Source organism: Mastigoproctus giganteus, chromosome 1 (assembly GCF_048544385.1).
Source record: "Mastigoproctus giganteus isolate SK-2022 chromosome 1, ASM4854438v1, whole genome shotgun sequence".
Classification (NCBI taxonomy): domain Eukaryota; kingdom Metazoa; phylum Arthropoda; class Arachnida; order Uropygi; family Thelyphonidae; genus Mastigoproctus; species Mastigoproctus giganteus.
The window spans coordinates 54,425,404-54,448,294 of NC_143575.1; the positions used below are offsets into that span (position 1 = coordinate 54,425,404).

The 22,891-nt window shown below is 39.1% G+C and overlaps 2 protein-coding genes across 4 annotated transcripts in view; one reads left to right on the top strand and one right to left on the bottom strand.

Annotated features, from left to right (window-relative positions):
• The window catches only part of LOC150090806 (chaoptin-like), a 42,561-nt gene extending 34,170 nt beyond the window's left edge, over positions 1 to 8,391 (top strand). Inside the window, exon 4 of the mRNA XM_090377866.1 lies at positions 8,303 to 8,391. Within this exon, the coding sequence (XP_090233992.1) occupies positions 8,303 to 8,391 (89 nt within the window). The remainder of the gene's footprint in view (positions 1 to 8,302) is intronic.
• Positions 1 to 22,891, bottom strand: part of LOC150090805 (telomerase protein component 1-like) — an 827,340-nt gene that overhangs the window by 621,796 nt on the left and 182,653 nt on the right. For all 3 annotated transcript variants that reach the window (XM_090372947.1, XM_090372938.1, XM_090372956.1), the window contains exon 15: positions 22,190 to 22,297. In XM_090372947.1, coding sequence (XP_090229073.1) covers positions 22,190 to 22,297 — 108 coding nt within the window. The remainder of the gene's footprint in view (positions 1 to 22,189; positions 22,298 to 22,891) is intronic.

Genomic DNA, 22,891 nt, shown 5'->3' on the forward strand with positions numbered 1-22,891 from the left:
CATGGAAGACTGCTGCACAAATTGGAGCAGTGTGGCATTGGAGGCAAATTGCTGCTATGGATAAGGGGATGGTTGAGTGGCAGAAGACAGAGAGTGGTAATCAATGGACACTGCTCAACGTGGACTAATGTTATTAGTGGAGTTCCTCAAGGTTCAGTGTTGGGTCCGTTGTTGTTTTCGGTGTTTATAAATGATATTGATGATGGGATATCAAGTTTAATGTCCAAGTTTGCAGATGATACAAAGGTTGGCAGGGTCGTTAAGGACAATACTGATGCTATGCTGCTGCAACAGGATCTGGAAAGGTTGAACAGATGGGCTGAGAGGTGGCAAATGAGGTTTAACATCGACAAATGTAAAGTGCTGCATATGGGAAACAGTAACCCCAGAGCAACGTATCAACTCTGCGGTACTACACTGACAGTGGTGGAGAATGAAAAGGACCTGGGGGTAATTGTGCAGGCAGATATGAAGTTCTCTGAGCAGTGCAGACAAGCTGCAAGAGTAGCTCATGGTGTCTTGTCAATGATATACAGGAATTTTTCTAGCAGGGATAAGGAGGTGATTATTCCCTTGTATAAGGCAATGGTAAGGCCACATCTTGAGTACTGTATACAGGTCTGGAGGCCTCATTTCAAGAAGGATGTAGAGCTGCTGGAACGGGTACAGAGAAGGGCAACAAGATTAGTAAATGGAACAAAGGGTTGCTCTTACGAAGAAAGGCTTAAGTTTTGCAAATTACAGAGTCTGGAGACTAGGCACCGGCGAGGTGATCTGATAGAGGTGTATAAGGCTTTGAATGGTTTGAGCATGCTCAATGCCAATGGGATTCTTCATCTTTCTCAGAATAATCACCTCAGAGGGCATAAATTCAAATTGAGGAAGGACAGATGTCGGATAGATGTGCGGAAATTTGCCTTTGGCCAGCGGGTGGTTGGTTGGTGGAACCGACTTCCATCACTTGTTGTTGAAGTTGATAGCCTAAACAAATTTAAAGCTCAACTGGACAGGTATTTCGAACGAACGGAGGGGTGAAATGGGAGTGGGGTTTTTTTTTTTTTTTTTTGGCTGATGCTGAATAAGCTTGCTTTCTTGCATCATATGCCTCTGCTAATGCTAATGCTATTAATAGAATTAAAAAAGGTGAAAATTGAGGAAAACTCTTCAAAGAGATTTCCTCAATTTTCAATGTGGGGACTTCAACAATTTACGACATCAAGAAAAATTCCAATGCTATAACAGAATTTGTGTCGATTATGGATAGCAAAGGAGTAGCTAGCAGCAAAAACATGATGTCGAAACCTCAAAATGCCACTTCAGAGAGTGCACTTTATTTGTGGTTTCTTCAGAAGCGAAGTTTAGATGAACCAGTGTCTGGCCCAATATTGCATGAAAAAGCATTGGATTTTAATCGAAAATTAATCGGTAATGAAGATTTTAAGGCAAGAACAGGTTGGCTGAAAAACTTTAAACTGGGAAATGGTATAATTGAACTAGATATTCAAGGCGAGAAACTTTCTGCAGATGAATCAGCAGCGGTGTCCTTTAAAAGTAAGTTTTCTTCAGTTATTGTTTGTTTGTTTGTTATTTGGTTTTTAGGAGCATTAGCAACTAAGGCCATATGCTCTGGAGATATGCAGCTCCGGAGAGGATGCGGAAAGGTCAGGGAATGACCTTTCCACATCCTCTGTATTTTGTGGTCACGGGCTCGAACCTCGGTCTAACCAAAAAGCATGTGCTATGCACTTCTGCTCCTGCCCACCTGGCTATGGAGGCGCCAATACATTTATAATGTTGATGAGGTGGGTGTATTATGGAAAGCATTACCGAGAAAACCCTAGCCACTAAAAGAAATGCCTGCACCAAGTTTTAAAATGAGAAAAGAGCAAGTTACAATTGCTATGTGTACAAATGCTACTGGGACACACAGATTGTCCATGTTTGTTATTGGTAAGTTGAAAAAACTGAGAGCATTTAAAAATCTTTCTAATTTTCCTGTTTTGTATAAAAATTATAAATATGCCTGGATGGATGTTTCTATTTTCCAAGATTGGTTTATAATTATTTTTATTTAATTAATCTTATTTAATTTAATCATAAGGTAAGATTAAATTTATTTAATCTTACCTTACGATTAAATATATTTAATCTTACCAGAAAATTTTTCATTTTGATTATCCGGAAAATTTGGCTATTCAGAAGTGGTCTGACATCAATTATTCCGGATAACTGACACTCTACTGTGTGTGTGTGTATATATATATATATAAGTTGTATTAAAAGGTTGTATTAATATATTGATACAGGTATATTTATAAAAGGAATTTTTGAAGGATTATAGACCTGGGGTACTACTATGTATAGTAGAAAGAACCCAACAACCAAGTTTCAAATTGTTAAAGGTTTTAGTAAATCCCAACTCCACAGAAAATTCAAACCCAAGAATAATAAATCCTCACATAAGAATAAATTAGGTCATTTTTTACAGATCATCTCTGATTGGGACAGCAGTTATACTCAGGTACATAAAATTTATGACCTACTTTTCAGCACTAAACATAGTGTTTTGAAAGCTCTCTATAGATTTATCCTTAATGCTGGGATTAAATCAAAGCACTTACTCCACCTTATAACAGATATCTATAAATTTATACTGAAATCTCTCAACATTGATAAAAATATTGAACATATCACCTTAATACTGAAGTATATTACTAACATAGATAGCATTAACATCATAAGATCTCCTCCCTGTCAACTGCCACAATTTACATATAAAATCCAGATTCAGTTACTCAAAACCTTTTGCCCTGATAGCCTGTAACTACAAGTCTTTATCCACTGGCCTGGATAAATTTATACCAGACTCCAACAGTTGCATATGAAGCCAAACTAACCTACAGCCTTATGTTATTGCATTTTGGGAATATTATTACTGGAAATTTAGATATAATCCCTAATATAGAACTCAGAAACATCATGGAATAAGGCTTTAAGTTCAGGCTTCACCAGCATATCAGCCAAACTAAGGTCAGAAAACAGTTGTATCATACTCTGCTTAACTTCTTTTTCATGCTATCATATAAATATAACACTACCATAGAAGCTTTCCAAATATGGATAAATACAGTGCTTGCTGATTTACCTGAATAATGATCAAACTTTAACTCCGCATGGTTCTCCATATGCAACAGGTACTAAATACAACTTCTCCAATATCAAACAGCATCTAGCTGAATTACATGACTACTTTATCATCACTTCAGTAGACAAAGCCTCCAACAACTTTGCCTTTATCTGCAAATCCTTTTATTATCAAACTTTAAATGCAGAACTGAACTCTAGTGCAACTTCAAACCTATTACCAACAACAGCAGTATTTATGACCAAAAAGCTTATTGCCTTCAGCAAAAAATTAACTTTAGCAATTGTAATTTCCCGTAAATTATTTCATATCAAAATCAAAATCCAATAGGTTTCAGATTCATCACATATGCTAATATTTATTGTCCAGAACTGACTCTGCAAAACACAAATAACAATAACTACACAGCCAACTACCTAGATCTGGATATTGATATCAATGGTTTACAAACCTCCATTAACATCAACAGTGATACCTTTAATTTCAATGTTGTAAACTTTACACACTGGCACTCCAACATCTCGGAGAAAGTACACGCAAATGTCATTCTTTCACAGTGCATTAGAACAACCACCATATGTAGCAATAACAGACTGATCATGCACAATATCAGAATTTCATATAATAAGCTACTGGATAATATGTTTCAGGCCATCTGCCTTCACTATCACTTCAATAAAGCTCTCCAAATATTAAATATAAAAAAATTATTACCATCCCCTAGATTTACAGCGAACTGACATCTCTAGATGTCGATTTGCTGTAAATATATTAGCGTACTCACATCCTCTGCATTCAGGCTGTGTATAAAATGTACAGACTATACCCCTTAACCTCTTTGGTCTCTCACAGTCTAGAAAACTTGTGCCTACTGATTGGCTAACAAAGAAGTATTTTATTTAATAACTGATATTGTGTTTTTTTTTCGATCTTATAATCTTATAAATTCGCCACTATTAACAAAAACACATGAGGCACACTCTCAGAACTACGTTCAGGAACCTACTAGAGGAACAGGTTTAGCAACCCCAAACACACCTATATTCACTCCTCCTCATATTACTTTCCACTGTTCTGACACCCTACCTTCTAATTTCTTGTGTGCAATTAGGTTTTTGAAAGCAATATCAAGATGCTATTTTTCTGCTATAACTGCTTTTTTTCACCTTATACAAGGTTCAGTGTGTACATTATACTAGTTTGTCAGTTATCTTTTCTCCACTATCCTGGGACATGCTGCTTCATCTTGTTTAGTTTCTTTCCAACGCACTTAGGTTCTTTAACCTCGTACAGCTTACTGCATTCCAATGCCTGAGGTTGCTTTTAAACACTATATATTCACTGACACGAGTACATAACCTTTCTTATTTCTATCACAGCATGTTGGTCTATGCCATATGACCTACTCCTCAACTCTGGCATGGTACTATAGTAAGTAGTGTTATTGACCCTCTGTTCCAACTCCTTTTTTCGGCCCTTTCAGCTACCTTTTACTTCTTGCATTTATTAATTTATACTACTTTTCATTCAGCATTAGCATTAGTAGAGGCATATGATGCAAGAAAGCAAGCTTATTCAGCATCAGCCAAAAAAAAAAAAAAAAAAAAACCCCACTCCCATTTCACCCATCTGTTCGTTCCAAATACCTGTCCAGTTGAGCTTTAAATTTGTTTAGGCTATCAACTTCTACAACAAGTGATGGAAGTCGGTTCCACCAACCAACCACCCGCTGGCCAAAGGCAAATTTCCGCACATCTATCCGACATCCGTCCTTCCTCAATTTGAATTTATGCCCTCTGAGGTGATTATTCTGAGCAAGATGAAGAATCCCATTGGCATTGAGCATGCTCAAACCATTCAAAGCCTTATACACCTCTATCAGATCACCTCGCCGGTGCCTAGTCTCCAGACTCTGTAATTTGCAAAACTTAAGCCTTTCTTCGTAAGAGCAACCCTTTGTTCCATTCACTAATCTTGTTGCCCTTCTCTGTACCCGTTCCAGCAGTTCTACATCCTTCTTGAAATGAGGCCTCCAGACCTGTATACAGTACTCAAGATGTGGCCTAACCATTGCCTTATACAAGGGAATAATCACCTCCTTATCCCTGCTAGAAAAATTCCTGTATATCATTGACAACACACCATGAGCTACTCTTGCAGCTCGTCTGCACTGCTCAGAGAACTTCATATCTGCCTGCACAATTACCACCAGGTCCTTTTCATTCTCCACCACTGTCAGTGTAGTACCGCAGAGTTGATACGTTGCTCTGGGGTTACTGTTTCCCATATGTAGTACTTTACATTTGTCAATGTTAAACTTCATTTGCCACCTCTCAGCCCATCTGTTCAACCTTTCCAGATCCTGTTGCAGCAGCATAGCGTCAGTAGTGTCCTTAACAACCCTGCCAACCTTTGTATCATCTGCAAACTTGGACATTAAACTTGATATCCCATCATCAATATCATTCATAAACACCGAAAACAACAACGGACCCAACACTGAACCTTGAGGAACTCCACTAATAACATTAGTCCACGTTGAGCAGTGTCCATTGATTACCACTCTCTGTCTTCTGCCACTCAACCAACCCCTTATCCATAGCAGCAATTTTCCTCCAATGCCACACTGCTCCAATTTGTGCAGCAGTCTTCCATGTGCAACAGTATCAAAAGCCTTTCTAAGATCCAAATATATAATATCAAAGTTATTCCCTGCATCCAGTTCTTTTGTGACTACATCATAGTATCCAATCAAATTGGTCAGGCAAGACCTGCCCTTAACAAAACCATGCTGCATCTGAGCTATAACTGAATTCTTGTCTAGATGATCCTGCAGTGCTTCTTTAACCAGTGCCTCCATTAATTTACCTGGAACAGAAGTTAAACTAACAGGTCTATAATTACTTGTGTCAGCCTTTGATCCTCCTTTGTCAATTGGGGTTACATTTGCACATCTCCAGTCTATGGGTACCTCCCCTGAGTCCAAAGAAGCTCTCATAATTATGGCTAGGGGTTTGCATGCTTCCTTTGCTGCCTCCTTTAATATAACTGGATAGATCCCATCCACCCCAGGTGCCTTTTTTATGTTTATCCTCAACAATCTCTCCTCCACTTTCCTCTCAGTTATTACAAAATCATCCAGCTCACTGCCAATGTTTACTTTACCTACATAATTCTCCTTCCTGAATAACTCCTCATGCGTGAATGTAGATGCAAAATACTCGTTTAGATTGTTAGCCACCTGAGCAGGATCCTCAACTGTTGAACCATCAATATCCAGTGGACCAATCCGATTCATCCCTTTCCTTCTCGAGTTAAAATATGTAAAGAACTCTTTTCTGTTTTTCTTTGCATCCTTTGCCAAGGATTTTTCGTAGTCTGCCTTTGCCTGCCTAATCTCCTTTGTGACTTGCCTGCCTGCCTAATCTCCTTTGTGACAAAATTTCTCTGCCTCTGTCGGGTCATCCATGAAATATACATCAGTACTCTACAGGGTGTCTCAAAAATATTGGTACAAACGTTTAGGGAAGGTAGATAACATCTAAAGGAATGCGAATCGCATAGGAACCCATAACCGGAAACATCACTGTAAATCGGTAGACGGCACTGTTCATCAGTTCGCGAGAGGGAAAATTTCTGATTTACTCATTCAATCAGTAGTCACCGCATGAAGAGCATGCATTGATATACAAACTGTGAGCTGGCAGACATGCACCTAGTGTGTGGATTAGCAGAGGGCAATGGACGAGCCGCTCAACGAATTTATGGAGAACGCTTCCCAGACAGACTTGTACCGGACCACCATTTTTTTGCGCATGTGCATCAAAATTTGTGCGATTATGGGTCATTTAGAGGTAACAGGAGTAGTGTGGGCAGACCACGTTCAACGCGAACTCCTGCCAGAAAGAAAGTGTGTTGAATGCCGGCCAGAATAATCCTACTACCAGCACACGTGCCGTTGCCTCTGCCTTAGGAGTGTCTCGTTGCAGTGTATAGTGTCTGGCATGACGATTCCTTACACCCCTTTCATCTCCAAAGGGTTCAGTTACTGCTCCCCCAAGAACATCCTACACGTGTGGCTTTTGTGCAGTGGTTTCTCCAAGAAAGTGTTCAAGACTTGAATTTTTCAGCCTAAGTTTTGTTCACAGATGAGACTTATTCAATCAGCACAATGCTCATGTGTGGGCTCACGACAACCCACACGGTGTGCACCCCCCCATGCAGCACAACATCGCTTCGCAATAAATGTGTGGGCAGGTATGGTCGGTGACTGCTTAGTCGGCCCATACCTGTTACGATCCCACACGAACTCTGCTAAATATCGGATCTTTCTTGAACAAGTTCTACCAGGGTTACTTGACGATGTTCCAGCAAATGTGAGATGCAACGTTTGGTTTCAACATGACAGGGCACCTGCCCATTATGGAAGGTGTGTTCGTGACCATTTGAACAGGCATTTTGGGTGTTGATGGATTGGCCGTGGTGAACCCGTTGCTTGGCCTCCACGCTCACCTAATTTATCGAGCCTTGATTTCTTTCTGTGGGGACCTCAAATCTATCGTGTATGAATGGCCTATGGAGACGGAAATGGATTTCATGGTGAAACTCGTCTGCGCTACTGCTACTGTCAAAGAAACTCCAGGTGTGTTCGACCGTGTCCGCCAATCCATGCTGCGTCGGTGTCACGCATGCATCGTGTCTCGTGGTGGAACCTTCGAGCATCTGTTGTAACTTCATGAAATACATCCATCTCGTACTCCATTATTAATATGTCAAATAAATGTTTGCCACTAATTACTGTCTTGTGTCATTTCTGCTTCTTGTGCCACTGCTACTACTTTCCCGTGACGTTTCCGGTTATGGGTTCCTATGCGATTCACATTCCTTTAGATGTTACCTACCTCCCCTAAATGTTTGTATCAATATTTTTGAGACACCCTGTATAGATTAACTGCTAAGCTTAACCTGGCTTCCATACACACTCATATTATAACTTGGTTTCTTTGTATCTACCACATGCTACATATATTTCATGTTAGAAACAGAGGCTTTACTTCTTACTGCATTTCCTTTGGTTTTGATGGCTGACCCTTGAGAAAGACGTTAAAATCATTGAATTTGCAGCAATACTTTTAATATATTGCTTTTATTTTACAGGTACAATTGTTTTATTATACGACTTCGACTTCTGGTTTAATTCCACGATTTTGACTTCCGGTTTTATTATACCACCTACTCACTACTAACCACATTCACTACCATATTTTCTTCTATATATACACACTTTTACTGTTAACACAAAGCAACTAAATTCATTACAACAAATTATAATGTACTGCAAACAAGCAGTTCCACATCAATCAGTCATGTCCATAATATGAATACTTAGCTATAAAAGTATTCGTAGTAGAGAATTAGAGTAGGCTTGTGCAGGCAAAGTTTTTACTGCTCCTGGAATAGAGTTTTTTCTGTTTTATTAACTTAAATTGGCATATTAACTTATTTTATAGAGTAGCTTTATATTCCTAGTTATGATACTTAGTTTAAAGTTTAACTTAGATAGAGATTTTGTAGGTATTACTTAGTATCAGTAAGAGTATCAAATCCACATGTTACACATTGCAGTTCCTCTGAACAAGAAGTTTTTTAGCCATATTTAGCTACTTTATTGACCAATTGTTATATTAAATTATTTTCTATGAGTAGCTTATAGACCTAGTCAGGATCCTTAGTTTATTCTGAATTGAGACAGCAAGATTTGGAAGTTAATTAATACTTAAGTGTCCATAGATTTAACGTTCATAACTTTCTGCCTTTGTTATATGATACGTTATATCCCAAACTAGATAGCGTAAGCTTAGTATAGTATAGTATATAATATAATATTGTCAATTAATCATAAAATCTATTAATCTTGTTAAACTTCATTGTCAATTAAATTGTACTTTTTAACTAAATACATATAACGATTTAGATTACAAACGTAACATAATTAATTAATACATAACTTCATACGGAAGTTATATAAACAGAACTCGTAGATAATACCCGATACTGAAAAAATATATATAGCGTTATAACTGTGTTGTGATACAAGTTTAGGGTTATAATTTTGTACTGAAATTGAAATTTTATTGAAATTAAATCGAAATCATGACACAGACCAGAGCAGCAAAGCAAAAGGCTCAAGCTAATGGGAGTGCTGTGGCTCAGGGTAGAACTGAAGAGGGCAGTTGCCCTCTGAATCACAGCCTTTTAAAATGCACTGCATGCTTGATGTTTGTGGAGCAATCAGGTACGAGACATGATATTGCCATGGGGAATGTCTTTGCGTGTGTGCGATGTAAGGAGTGTAAGGAAATCAGGCGACAACGCAGCGTTGTTATGGGCCTATATGAGAGCTTGAAGGACAGGGTGGATGCCCTCGAATGATCTAAATTGAGGGGCCCATCAAGCTCTCAGCTGCCCACATCAACGTCAGAGCTGGCACTTGGTCATCACGCAACACAGCGGCAACCCCCAAGGCAGAATGCACTGGTCCCACAGGAACTAGTAGTTGTTGGTGACTATTGTCAGGCCTCCGTAGCCGAGTGGTCAGGAGCTGGAGGACAGTAGCATATGTTCTTTGAGTAGACTGGGGATCAAGCCCCTGACAGCTAAATAAGGTCAATCTGCCAACCCGCACTGGACCAGCATGGCAGATTATGGTCCATTTCACTCAGCATGAATTGTTGAAGAGGCTTCCATCCTGCAGTGGGTTGATAATGGTTGCAGTTAACTTTTAACTTTATTGTCAGGGAAACAGGGAACATGCTTTGTAAAAAGGATAGGTGGAACAGGACCAGAGTATGTTTGGAAGGGACAAAGTTGATGACGTTGTAGAGCGGATATCATCTTTTAAGGGCACAAAAGGTGATATAGTTGTACACGTTGGCACTAATGATATTAAGAGTAGGAGACCGGCGGAATTACAAGTACAGGTCACTGTTGGAAAAAAACCATGAATTAAGGTTGAATTTGAAAGTGTCTGCAATTCTGCCCAGACACGATAGGAGGGTGTATATGATGAGAGCCTTGTCGATCAATTTGGCTCTGGAAAGATTGTGCAAGGCTCAAGGTGTAGAATTTTTTTCAGCCTAGTCTGTATTTGTTAACAGGAGAGACTGCTTCTACAGGGATGGGATACACTTAAATATAAAGGGTGCAAGAATATTTGCTGATGCTATTGAGGCAGTGTTAGTTGGGTCGGAAAACTGCTAGCTTGGGGGGATACAAGGACAAATAGATTAATAGTAGCCACTGGCAGAGGTGAAAGTGATTCTTGCACTGCTTCTATTGGAATGAGCAGCAGCCTGGAAAACAAGATGCAGGATATTTCAGAGACTGCTGGGAGTCATTGCGGTACAAGTAAACACACGGGTTGTGTTAGGGTAGCTAAAAATAGGAACAGTGCATGTATACTTGCGTGTACACCAATGCTAGGAGTTTGGTAAATAAATTTGATGAATTTGAGGTATTGCTCAAAACATCAAAGGCAGATATTGTTGGGATATCAGAGACATGGTGTCACACAGATATAAGGAATGCAGAACTGGAATTTGGGGAGTACAATGTCTACAGAAAGGATAGACAGGATAGGAAGGGAGGAGGGGTTATGCTATTAGTTAAGAAACACATAAAATCCAAGGAAGTGAAGCCAGTCGACATCGCTGGACAGTGGCAGTGCCGAGTCAGTTTGGTGAGACATAAGCATTGGGAGATCGAAATTGAGAGTAGGAGTGTGCTATAGGCCTAATGACTCTGATGAGTATAATAAGAAACTGTACAGGAAAATAGAGTGGGCCAGTACATCAGAGAGTCTTATAATGGGGGATTTTAATTTCCCAGATATTGACTGGAATTTTTTGGTTGGTAACTCACACACTAGCAAGGCTTTTGTGGGTTTATTGGATGATTGTTTTCAGGAGGCAACTAGAGGGAGTAATACTCTTGATCTGATTATCAGTAGTGATTCTTCATGCATTAAGAATCTGCAGATAAAGGAACCACTAGGTGGCAGTGATCACAGTGTGCTGAAGTGGGATTTACTCAAAGAGGTAACTACCATCAGGGGTAAAGGGAAGGGTTTTTGCTTTCGTAAAGGCGACTACGATGGTATGAGACAGTATTTAAATTCTATACAGTGGGACCAACTGATGATGTTACCAACAGCAAATTCAAAATGGGAAGCATTCAAAGAACTTATCTTGGAAGCTACTAGGCTTTACATACCAACTAAGAAATATTTTCAAGGTTTAGGCCTAAATGGATGTCAGATGAACTAATGAGACATGTGGCAGAGAAGAAAAATTCATGGGATACATATAAATTAATGGGAGATATGGAAGCCTATGATAGATATAAGCTGGTCTGTAACCAAGTCACAAAGGAGATTAGGCAGGCAAAGGCAGATTATGAGAAATCCTTGGCAAAGGATGCAAAGAAAAACAGAAAAGAGTTCTTTACCTATGTAAACTCTAGAAGGAAAGGGATGAATCAGATTGGTCCACTTGATATCGATGGGTCAACAGTTGAGGATCCTGCTCAGGTGGCTAACAAACTAAACGAGTATTTTGCAACTACATTCACACACGAGGAGTTATTCAGGAAGGGGAATGCCAGAGGTGAACTAAACTCTGGCAATGAGCTAGATGATTTTGTAATAACTGAGAGGAAAGTGGAGGAGAAATTGTTGAGGATAAACACAAGAAAGGCACCTGGGATGGATGGGATCTATCCTGTTATATTAAAGGAGACAGCAAAGGAAGTAAGCAAACCATTAGCCATAATTATGAGAGCTTCTTTTGACTCAGTGGAGGTACCCATAGACTGGAGATGTGCAAATGTGACCCCAATTCACAAAGGAGGATCAAAGGCTGACACACGTAATTATAGACCTGTGAGTTTAACTTCTGTTCCAGGAAAATTAATGGAGGCACTGGTTAAAGAAATACTGCAGGATCACTTCAGTTATAGCTCGGACACAGCATGGTTTTGCTAAGGGAAAGTCTTGCCTGACCAATTTGATTGGATACTATGATGCAATCACAAAAGAACTGGATGCAGGAAATAACTTTGATATTATATATTTGGAACTTAGAAAGGCTTTTGTTACTGTTGCACATGGAAGACTGCTGCACAAATTGGAGCAGTGTGGCATTGGAGGCAAATCGCTGCTATGGATAAAGGGATGGTTGAGGGGGAGAAGACAGAGAGTGGTAATCAATGGATACTGCTCATCGTGGACTAATGTTATTAGTGGAGTCCCTCAGGGTTCAGTGGTGTGTCCATTGTTGTTTCTGTATTTATAAATGATATTGGTGATGGTATATCAAGCTTAATGTCGAAGTTTGCAGACGATACAAAGGTTGGCAGGGTTGTTAAGGAGACTACTGACGCTATGCTGCTGCAACAGGATCTGGAAAGGTTGAGCAGATGGACTGAGTGGCAAATGAAGTTTAACATTGACAAATGTAAAGTACTACATATGGGAAACAGTAACCCCCAGAGCAATGTATCAACTCTGTGGTACTACACTAACAGTGGTAGAGAATGAAAAGGACCTGGGGGTAATTGTGCAGGAAGATATGAAGTTCTCTGAGCAGTGCAGATGGGCTCCAAGAGTAGCTCATGGTGTCTTGTCAATGATATACAATTTTTTCTAGCAGGGATAAGGAGGTGATTAATCCCTTGTATAAGGAAATGGTCAAGCCACACCTAGAGTACTGTATACAGGTCTGTAGGCCTCATTTCAAGAAGGACGTAGAGCTGATGGAATGAGTACAGAGAAGGGCAACAAGATTAGTGAATGGAACAAAGGGTTGCTCTTACGAAGAAAGGCTTAAGTTTTGCAAATTACAGTGTCTGGAGACTAGGCACCGGTGAGGTGATCTGATAGGGGTGTATAAAGCCTTGAATGGTTTAAGCATGCTCAATGCCGATGGGATTCTTCCTCTTGCTCAGAACAATCACCTGAGAGGGCATAAATTCAAATTGAGGAAAGAGAGATGTAGGATAGATGTGCAGAAATTTGCCTTTATTCAGTGGGTAGTTGGTTGGTGGAACAGACTTCCATCCCTTGTTGTGGATGTTGACAGCCTAAATAAATTTAAGGCTCAGCTGGACAGGTATTTCGAACGAACGGAGGGGTGAAATGGGAGTGGGTTTTTTTTTTTTTTTCTTTTCTGATGCTGCATAAGCTTTCTTTCTCGTATCATATGCCTCTACTAATGCTAATGCTAAAGTAACATCAAAAAGGCATCTCTCCTAGCAGGAGTGAAGAATGATTACGCAGATGTATACTCAAAGAAAAATCACCCATTAACAATTTGATCCTAGCAGCAATGCTCTTCCTCTTCTCCTTGACATTTCCAATGGCAACATTGGAGACAATTAGAAACCTGACCAAAAGCATTAGCAACACAGATTTTGATTTTAATAGTGGGAAAATGACTAAGGCTATAATACACCAGAACAAAGTCATAATTTCAAAAAAGAAAAGGATTTTGGTTACCTTGTCAAATAAGTTGTGTATAGAAAGTGATAAAAAGCAGCATTAGAGTAAAAATAAATTGTCTATTTTATGTGTGTGTATACAGATTAATAATTTGTAAAATATTAAAAAACTGCTGACATATGGTTATTGTTGGATAAAATCTGACTGGGTGAATATGACTCGATCAGTAGTTAAAAGCAGTAAAACATGCATTTTAAATTGGTGTAGTCAGTTAAAACATGCTTAATGGATGAAATGGTGTCACACTGCTTGCACACAGAAGGTCTTCAGCAAAAAGGAATGTGTCAGATGACTATGTCCTATACGGAGCTGAGAAGGACCTCCCCTCTTTAAGATTCCTGCACAGACTAAACTGCCACATTCCCATTAAAAGCTTAATCTGATATAGTTTGTTTGTTATTTGCTCATGCCATACATGTTGCCACTGCAAATATATCTTATTACATATTATTTGCCTGTGTTTTGTATAGGAGACTGACTGGTCAAGATTATTCATGAGCGCTGATGATTTGGCTGATACTGCAGCAAAATCATTTCTGCTAATCCCAAAGTGGTTGGGGATCCAGCAAAAACACATAATGAATCCACCTTTATAAAAAGAGCATATCATCTGCTGAACCTGGGACAGGGTTGAGTGAGTAGAATATATCTCATCACTAATAATGCCTGTAGTGCACTCAAAGGATCTGTGTATATAATATTTAATAAACTGTTGGTATTAGCAAGCTGTTATGTTATTGTTATTTGTTATTTTGGTTTTTAGGAGCATTAGCAACTAAGGCCATATTGCTCTGGGGATATGCGGTAGTCATTCCCTGACCTTCCCACATCCTCCATATTTGGTGGTCATGGGCTCGAACCCCGATCTAATCAAGAAGAATGTGCTACGCACTGCTGCTGCTCCTGCCCACCTGGCTAAGGAGGTGCCACAAGCTGTTATGTGCTCCATGGGTAATTTCATAGTTTTCAGCTCAGAAGTGTATATGCTGCTTTCAGGGGATATTTGCTCAGATATAGTACTGGCTGAAAAGACAGTAACAGATCCCACAAGCAATTCCGACTTCAGAATATCTGTGTAAACTGGCAGGAATGCAGAATTAGGTATGCTGAATAGAGCTGAAGATAAACAGAAGACAGAATATCAGACTATATCCAGTTTTTAAAGAAGTTGCATGGTAGTAATTGGGCATGTCAGGGTGGAAGGGTGCTTTGGTAACCTTGTCTACCATGTTGTTAAGCTCTTTTCGTAGCTCTTGGACAGGAATACCAAATGGGCAATTGGCAGTCTGATGAGTATTATAAAAATTTTTCCCAGTGTCTGTAGAGGATTGTTTTTGATGATAAGGATAGTTCACTTGCTTCCATGTATAAACTTTGAACAGGAGATGTTTTCAATGCACCAGTAGAATACAAATAGCCTAATGATGAATGAGATCAAGCAACTGAAGGGCACTCTTTCTGGAAGAGATTATACCTGAGACCCATAATCCATGATTGTACAAGTACATGATAAAGATGGAGTGGAGTAAAATGCATCGATCTGCACCCCACAAAGTAGAAGAGAGACCATGGAGAATTCTTAAACTTCGCATGCACTTCATCATGCACAATTGAAGAAAATGGTGAAGAATGTCAACTTTTTTTGAATTTGTAGGTGATCATGATTCACTGAATTATGATCACCTAATATCACGTTGGGCCAGTGTTCACATGGATAACAGCCACTATTTGCCTAGAAATTGAATCCACTAGATGTCTGAAGACATCCACAGGGATCTGCAGCCATGCTGCCTGCAAGGCTTTTCACAATGTCAGAATAGAATGACAGATGTGTGTCCATATGCCTCACTTCCCATTCCAAAACATCCCACAGGTGTTCAATTGGATTGAGGTCAGACAAATTTGGAGGCCAATCAAGACCGGTGATATCTTCATTGTGTTCCACAAACCACTCGTGCACAGTTTGGGCCTAATGACATAGCACATTATCATCTTGGAAGATCCCATTTCTGCCCCAGAAAATATGCAACATGACAGGGTGCATGTGGTTTCCTAAGAGCTGCCAGTAGACTACACCAAAGAAATGTTGGTCCATATGCACCAGGGGGCCTAGTTCTTGCCAGAAAAACATGCCCCTTATTAAGTAACCACTGCCACCTGCCTGGATAATGGGGACTATGCATAATGGGTCCACGGACTCGTGTTGCTTGCGCCACATATGACGGCATCCCCCCCTTTGTGTGTTGCATATTTAGACTTCTGATCAGTGCACTGTTTCACCCTCCCAGTGTCCAAACAGCATGTTGTTGACACCACAGCATTCGCCATCGACTATCATCAGCAGTAAGGAGTGGGTGTCTCTTGGGTCATCTGCTGTGGAATCTTATATAAATCTGAGTGCACAGAGCATCTTCATTTGGGATATTGTTCTTGCATTCCCCATATTGTATTGTGATGTCAACTGTCCCACAGTGATCTGACGTTCAACCCATACCACACACTCCACCTTGCATAGTTCTTTGTAGTTCTTTCGGTGGGAGGTTATTTGACCATTCAATCCCATTTTTGTACATCTTAACCACAGTGGGTCATAAGCAACCGACAAAATGTGCCAATTCCAATGCATGAGCTCTCGCAATCATGCCCTTTTGAAACTCCACGATATCTTTACTAAGGCCCATAACTGCTACTTTATTACTTTGACATGCATGAACAGATGCAAATTGCCACTGCTCTAGCATACAAAGCTGTTTGGCTTTTTTATACTGTGAACCGTAGCATAGTCCATTTTGAATGGAGTGGTCATAATTCAGTGATCACTGAGTGTGCTATGCAATGGAAGTAAATAACTCTTTAGGTGACAGTCATTTTGGTTTGTGTTTTGATGGAACATCTTCCTACAACCTTTTGGGCATATGAAGGTTTATTACTATTTAAAGAATTCACTGCTTTTCTAGCCTACTGTTACTTAGCTCTGTCTTTTAATTACTGTATCTCTTTTTCTTCTTTCCACCACTGGGATGCTTGTGAGCAAAAAGGGTGCTTGCCTTGGCAGTAATATAAATATCAGTTTAGGCGCTAAACAGAGTAATTTCATGGTACTTTACTCCACAATGGGTGCACATAAGAACACCACAACAAGCTACTTGCAAGTGGTCATTCTTCTGGCACTTGAAGCACCTTAAAGGATTTGGTATACATGGCTGTACTGGGCAGTTAAGATATCCAGCTTTGACTGAATTAGAAGATGATGGGAAATTGCAAGTAAGGATAAGGTTCTTAGTGCAGACTATATTCCCATCCCTACACATGAACATTCATTTTGATGCTACTTCATGAATTTTTAGTTAAAACAGATCCTCCTCTGATACTTCAGGGAGGTCTTCCATTCTCAGACACATTAGGATGAGTTCAGTGTCTTGTGAAGTGTAATTGCCATTTCCCCCAACAGAGGTCACTTAGAAGGGTTGTTCTGAGTGTTTATCAAACTTGGTTTCAAGGATATCCCCAGAATGCAGCCATTTTACAGATTTAAGGGAACTGCCAACCCTTCTGAATAAAGAAGGGTAACATTTCCCTTAAAGGTTTCTCTCCGGTATAATGGGTTATTATGTATCTAGGTGTTGGACCTCACATAGTTTCAGTTCTGGACATCTGTGGATAAAGGGGTGGCTGAGGGGGGGGGAGAAGACAGAGAGTGGTAATCAATGGACACTGCTCATCGTGGACTAATATTATTAGTGGAGTCCCTCAGGGCTCAGTGTTGGGTCCATTATTGTTTTCTGTATTCATAAATGATATTGATGATGGTATATCAAGCTTAATGTCGAAGTTTGCAGACGATACAAAGGTAGGCAAGGTTGTCAAGGACACTACTGACACTATGCTGCTGCAACAGGATCTGGAAAGGTTGAGCAGATGGGCTGAGAGGTGGAAAATGAAGTTTAACATTGACAAATGTAAAGTACTACACATGGGAAACAGCAACCCCAGAGCAACGTATCAACTCTGTGGTACTACACTGACAGTGGTAGAGAATGAAAGGGACCTGGGGGTGGTTGTGCAGGCAGATATGAAGTTCTCTGAGTAGTGCAGACGGGCTGCAAGAGTAGCTCATGGTGTATTGTCAATGATATATAGGAATTTTTCTAGCAGGGATAAGGAGGTGATTATTCCCTTGTATAAGGCAATGGTCAGGCCACACCTAGAGTACTGTATACAGGTCTGGAGGTCTCATTTCAAGAAGGATGTAGAGCTGCTGGAACGAGTACAGAGAAGGGCAACAAGATTAGTGAATGGAACAAAGGGGTGCTCTTATGAAGAAAGGCTTAAGTTTTGCAAATTACAGTGTCTGGAGACTAGGCACCAGCGAGGTGATCTGATAGAGGTGTATAAAGCATTGAATGGTTTGAGCATGCTCAATGCTGATGGGATTCTTCCTCTAGCTCAGAATAATCACCTGAGAGGGCATAAATTCAAATTGAGGAAAGACAGATGTAGGATAGACGTGCGGAAATTTGCCTTTAGCCAGCGAGTGGTTGGTTGGTGGAACAGACTTCCATCCCTTGTCGTGGAAGTTGATAGCTTAAATAAGTTTAAAGCTCAGCTGGACAGGTATTTTGAATGAACAGAGGGGTGAAGTGGAAGTGTTTTTTTTTTTTTTTTTTGGCTGATGCTGCATAAGCTTGCTTTCTTGCATCAAATGCCTCTACTAATGCTAATGCTAAATGCTAAAGTGGTGGAGTCTGTTTCATTGTCATTTTCTGGTAGGAACTGTGTTGAGGTAACAGAAATATTTAGAATATCAGGATCCATATTAGTTTGATTTTGCTTCAGTGCTTGAGCTCTACACCCACCACAGAGTCCAAGGGGAAGCCCACTACCTGGCTTCCCCTTGGGCTCTGTGGAAAACAATAAATAAACCTAGGAGTGGGATGCCAGAGCTACCCAGACACATCTCTGCAAGTATGAATCCCATTCCTCAGACTGTGATGGTAAGGGCATGGCATTGACACAGTGGACCCACTGTGCCAATGATTGATCCTGGGCAAGCCAACCCAGGACCTCCAGTCTTGTTGAAGCAGGGTTCTAAGTAGGGTGCTGAAGGTTGGTCCCCCTCAACCACCAGATCTCCCTTTTACATGGTTCACAGTACATGGTAAACATGACAGATTCCTATGATGTTATCCTGGAATCTAGGCTGTGGCTGTATGGAGGACCAACAGCATCACCATCACTGGAAAATCCCTTCACCACCTACAGGTGCCCATGTCAAGGAGAACAATTCAGAAATCATATATCAATACAGTACCAATGCAGAACTGATGATACTCACAGCTATATATAAAAGCTGGCAGGTCCTTCATTACAGTATAGTAGGTTTGCCCACTTGCAACTTATTTGGTGAGATTTAGGCTCAAATCTTGCTGGAGAGGAGACAGAAATTCTTAAAGCCCTCTTCAATTTGGATGTAGTTAGCAGATCTCAGGCAGATGGAGTGGAATTTTTCTTTATTAGTCATTCCATGTTTTTTAGCTTAAAAAACATGCAAATCAGCCCAAGAATACAGAGTCACTTACACAAACATACAGGTATCTTACCATAGTATAACCAAAGTGGTCACATTTACCAAACAGGTTCCCCAAGTAAGTAAGCAAGCAAGCAGGACAGCAGATGAAGTAGCAAAAAAAAGGAAAGGTGATATAGCATAAAAGAACAAAGATAGAAACAGATCAAGGGCATGCAGATAACCCTTCAGAAATTTCAGGATGCACGGAGCAACATCAGAGTCATAATGCGCATGGCAAGCACTGCTGAAACTTAATGTGAAAGGTGGCCAGCAGACTTCAATATAGAGGCACATCATCATGAACAAGTATAAGTTCCTAAAAGTTCCTGAAAAAGAGTCGGCAAATGTGTTCAAAGAGATGTTCAGTTCGGCAGTTACATTTTTCTTTATCTCCTCAACATATGAAATCTCTTTCTTTTGAGGGCATTTTTTACTTTGGAAAAGAAAAAGAAGTCTGCTGGTGCCAGATTGGGAGAGTAAGGTGAATTATTTATCTTTAAAATGCTATGTTTCATCAGAAATGTCTCACAACAAGTGTAAAATTGGCAGGGGCATTGTCATGCAACAAGAATCAGCTACCTTTCTCTTGAAATTGCAGCCTCACCTGGGAAATGCACTTCAATAGTCTTTGAAGTACCTATACATAGAACACAGCACTGACACACACACACACACACTCTCTCTCTCTCTCTCTCTCTCTCTCTCTCTCTCTCTCTCTCTCTCTCTCTCTCCACCTCCAGGTGCAAATTCCTTGTGAATCACAACTTGTTTTTCAAAAAAAATGATCAGCATTGTCTTGGTGCTGGACTTCTGTAAAGGAAACGTTTTTGGGCCTTGGTGATGATTTTGAAGTCCACTGCTGCACTTATGCTTCATCTTTGGATCATACTGAAACACCCAACATTCATCTTCAGTGACAATACAGTCAAGGAAATCAGAATTGTCTTGACAAACCTGGATAAAGTCTTCACATGATGACACTCTTCATTGCTTCTGCTCATCCATGAGATTGTGCAGCATGAATTTTGCATAACCTTCCTTTTCCATAAATCTTCATGCAAGATTTGACAAATTATCTTTCTATTCATGTCCAACTCATCAGCCATCATTCTGAGGGTCAAACGATGCTCTTTTGCTAAAATTTTCCAAACTTTTGCAAATCTTTTCTCATTTTCAGAGGCTGATGGATGCCCACTTCTTGGGTCGTCACAAACATCCTCATGTCCATCTCTGAACAGCTTATACCATTCAAACACACTGGTATGACTTAATGTTTCATCAATATAAACAGCTTTTGATATTTCATATATTGAAAGTTGCAAAGATGAAAGTTGCAGATTTTCTCAATTTAAAGCAAAATTTGATATTTGTTTTAACTTCCTCCAACAGATGGTACATCTGTTGGAGGAAGTTTGAACTACAACTTACCATTTCTGTTTATTTTCAAACTCACTGAACACGAATGCAAGAGCACCAGTCCAGGAACTTTATTACCACATCTCATAACTTTGGACAAGTCCACAGAATATGGTGTGTCACACAATATAGATAAAGTTATGCTTTGTGACTTCATATATATTTCCAATGAAAACTGAAGTGCAAAACAAGAAATAATGCAGATACAATCAGTCAAAGCAAAATCAACATGCTTTGACTGATTGTATCTGCATACAATTAGTAGAGGAAATAGAGGAAATAACCATTATGTGACAATAAATAAATAACATAAAAGTCTCATATGCATGGAAGTCAATGTTTTAAAACCTTTAAATTACATACTTGCATGGTAATAGAGACTAGCAACTCTTAAAAAAGTATTGATAGTAGCTATAGCTTAAGAATAAAAATAATCCAACTTAGGTTAGATTAAAGCACAGAAGTCACAGAGAAGTTAACCATACAAACACACACACACATACACAAAATGCCAGTTTACAAGAGGGAGGGAAAGCAACATGAAAAGTATGAAGAAAGGAAACCAAAAGAGATGACTATAAATTTTATTAGGGATCTGTGATGTGATAACTTGTGTGTAATTCTAATAAGAGTCCTAATAAAAAGTTTATCACTCTGCCTATATAGACTACAGATTATAAGACAAACACATTACAATCACATTACTATCTTTTAAACATATTAAATAATTACTAGTTAAAAACCTGTGAAATTTTTGAAGAGGAATTGTTTGTGATTATAATCTTCACATCCAAAAGTACTGTATTTAACTTGTCTGATAGTGGTACGATCATTTGTGATTCCAAATGTGCCTCTCAATAAAATAAAAACACACAAATGGGAATCAGACACAATCACAAGGAATCTTCTTCTTCTTTGTCTTCGCCTTTTCCCACATTATATGGGGTCGGCATTCAATGTTCCCAATTCACACTTTACATCCTCTTCTTCTCCTCTAGTTGGATTAACTTCTTAATTGGAACAAATCTATTGGTTTTGGCATAGTTTTTACGACACAATCACAAGGAATGAAGTACAAAAAAAATCTTAAGATTTTATTATTTCTCACACGTGATATAAATGCCATTATCCATGTGGTTCCTCCCCACAGTTTCAGCAATTCTGAAGCCATTGTTTAGCTAAAACTATTTTTGTTATTTTGTGCACATCTCTAAAAACTTTAATTCATTATTACGTACATTTATTTATTGCATGTGGCTTGCCATATATAGTTTGAAATTTCTGCCAAGAATATTAATATATAAGATGATACTAATGTTTCTTATCTGATATTTTAACCATTTACACTTTAATACAAATTTAACTTACCTGATTTTTAACCAATTATACTTTAATTTTAAGGGTTTTTGCTTGAACAGAAAATGAACAAGAAATTAATTAAGTTTGATTATGCAATGTTTATAAATCAGCTCTGGAGCAATAAAATGATACAATCATAACATACTTGTTTTTGTGTCATGATGTCAGTTCTCAAGTAAAATGATAACAGGTCTGAAAGTTTAATGCCATAAAATTTCTGAACTTCCAAATCATTTTCATTCTTCATAAGCTCCTAAAAATAAACAAGAAAATTATGAATGCTCTCATATCTTTGATTAATTAAAGTTAGGGAAAAAATTTTCTAAAATACTCAAACTAATACTGGTTAATACACAGATCAGTTCATATCTGAATACTGATTTATGCAGTGCACACGGGCAGGATCAAAAGATGCAACGGCATTGAATGCCTATTTTTTGATATACAGTAATAAGCTGAAGTTGTGAGTTTGGTTAAATTAAACATGTAAGATACATACATTTTACTTTCCAGTTAATGATTCATCCCACAAGGAAAATTCTGGAAACAAGACTTGAGACACTATTCAATAGCATGTCTTTTTGTGTTAAAATGTTTAATCAAAAAAGCCATTTATTATATAGGACGAGTTTCAAGCAAGATTTGGTTGCAGAAAAAGGTCCATCTTGTTAGAAAATCTTTTCCAATAAGATGAGGCAACACCACATATGGTGAATGCAATTCTTCATTTCCTGAAAGAAAAATTTAATGATAGGACCATCTCTAATTGATATTCTAGACAATATGGGGTTGATCTTGGCTATCAAACTAATCCATCTGAACCTGTGATTATTGAAAAGATCACTTC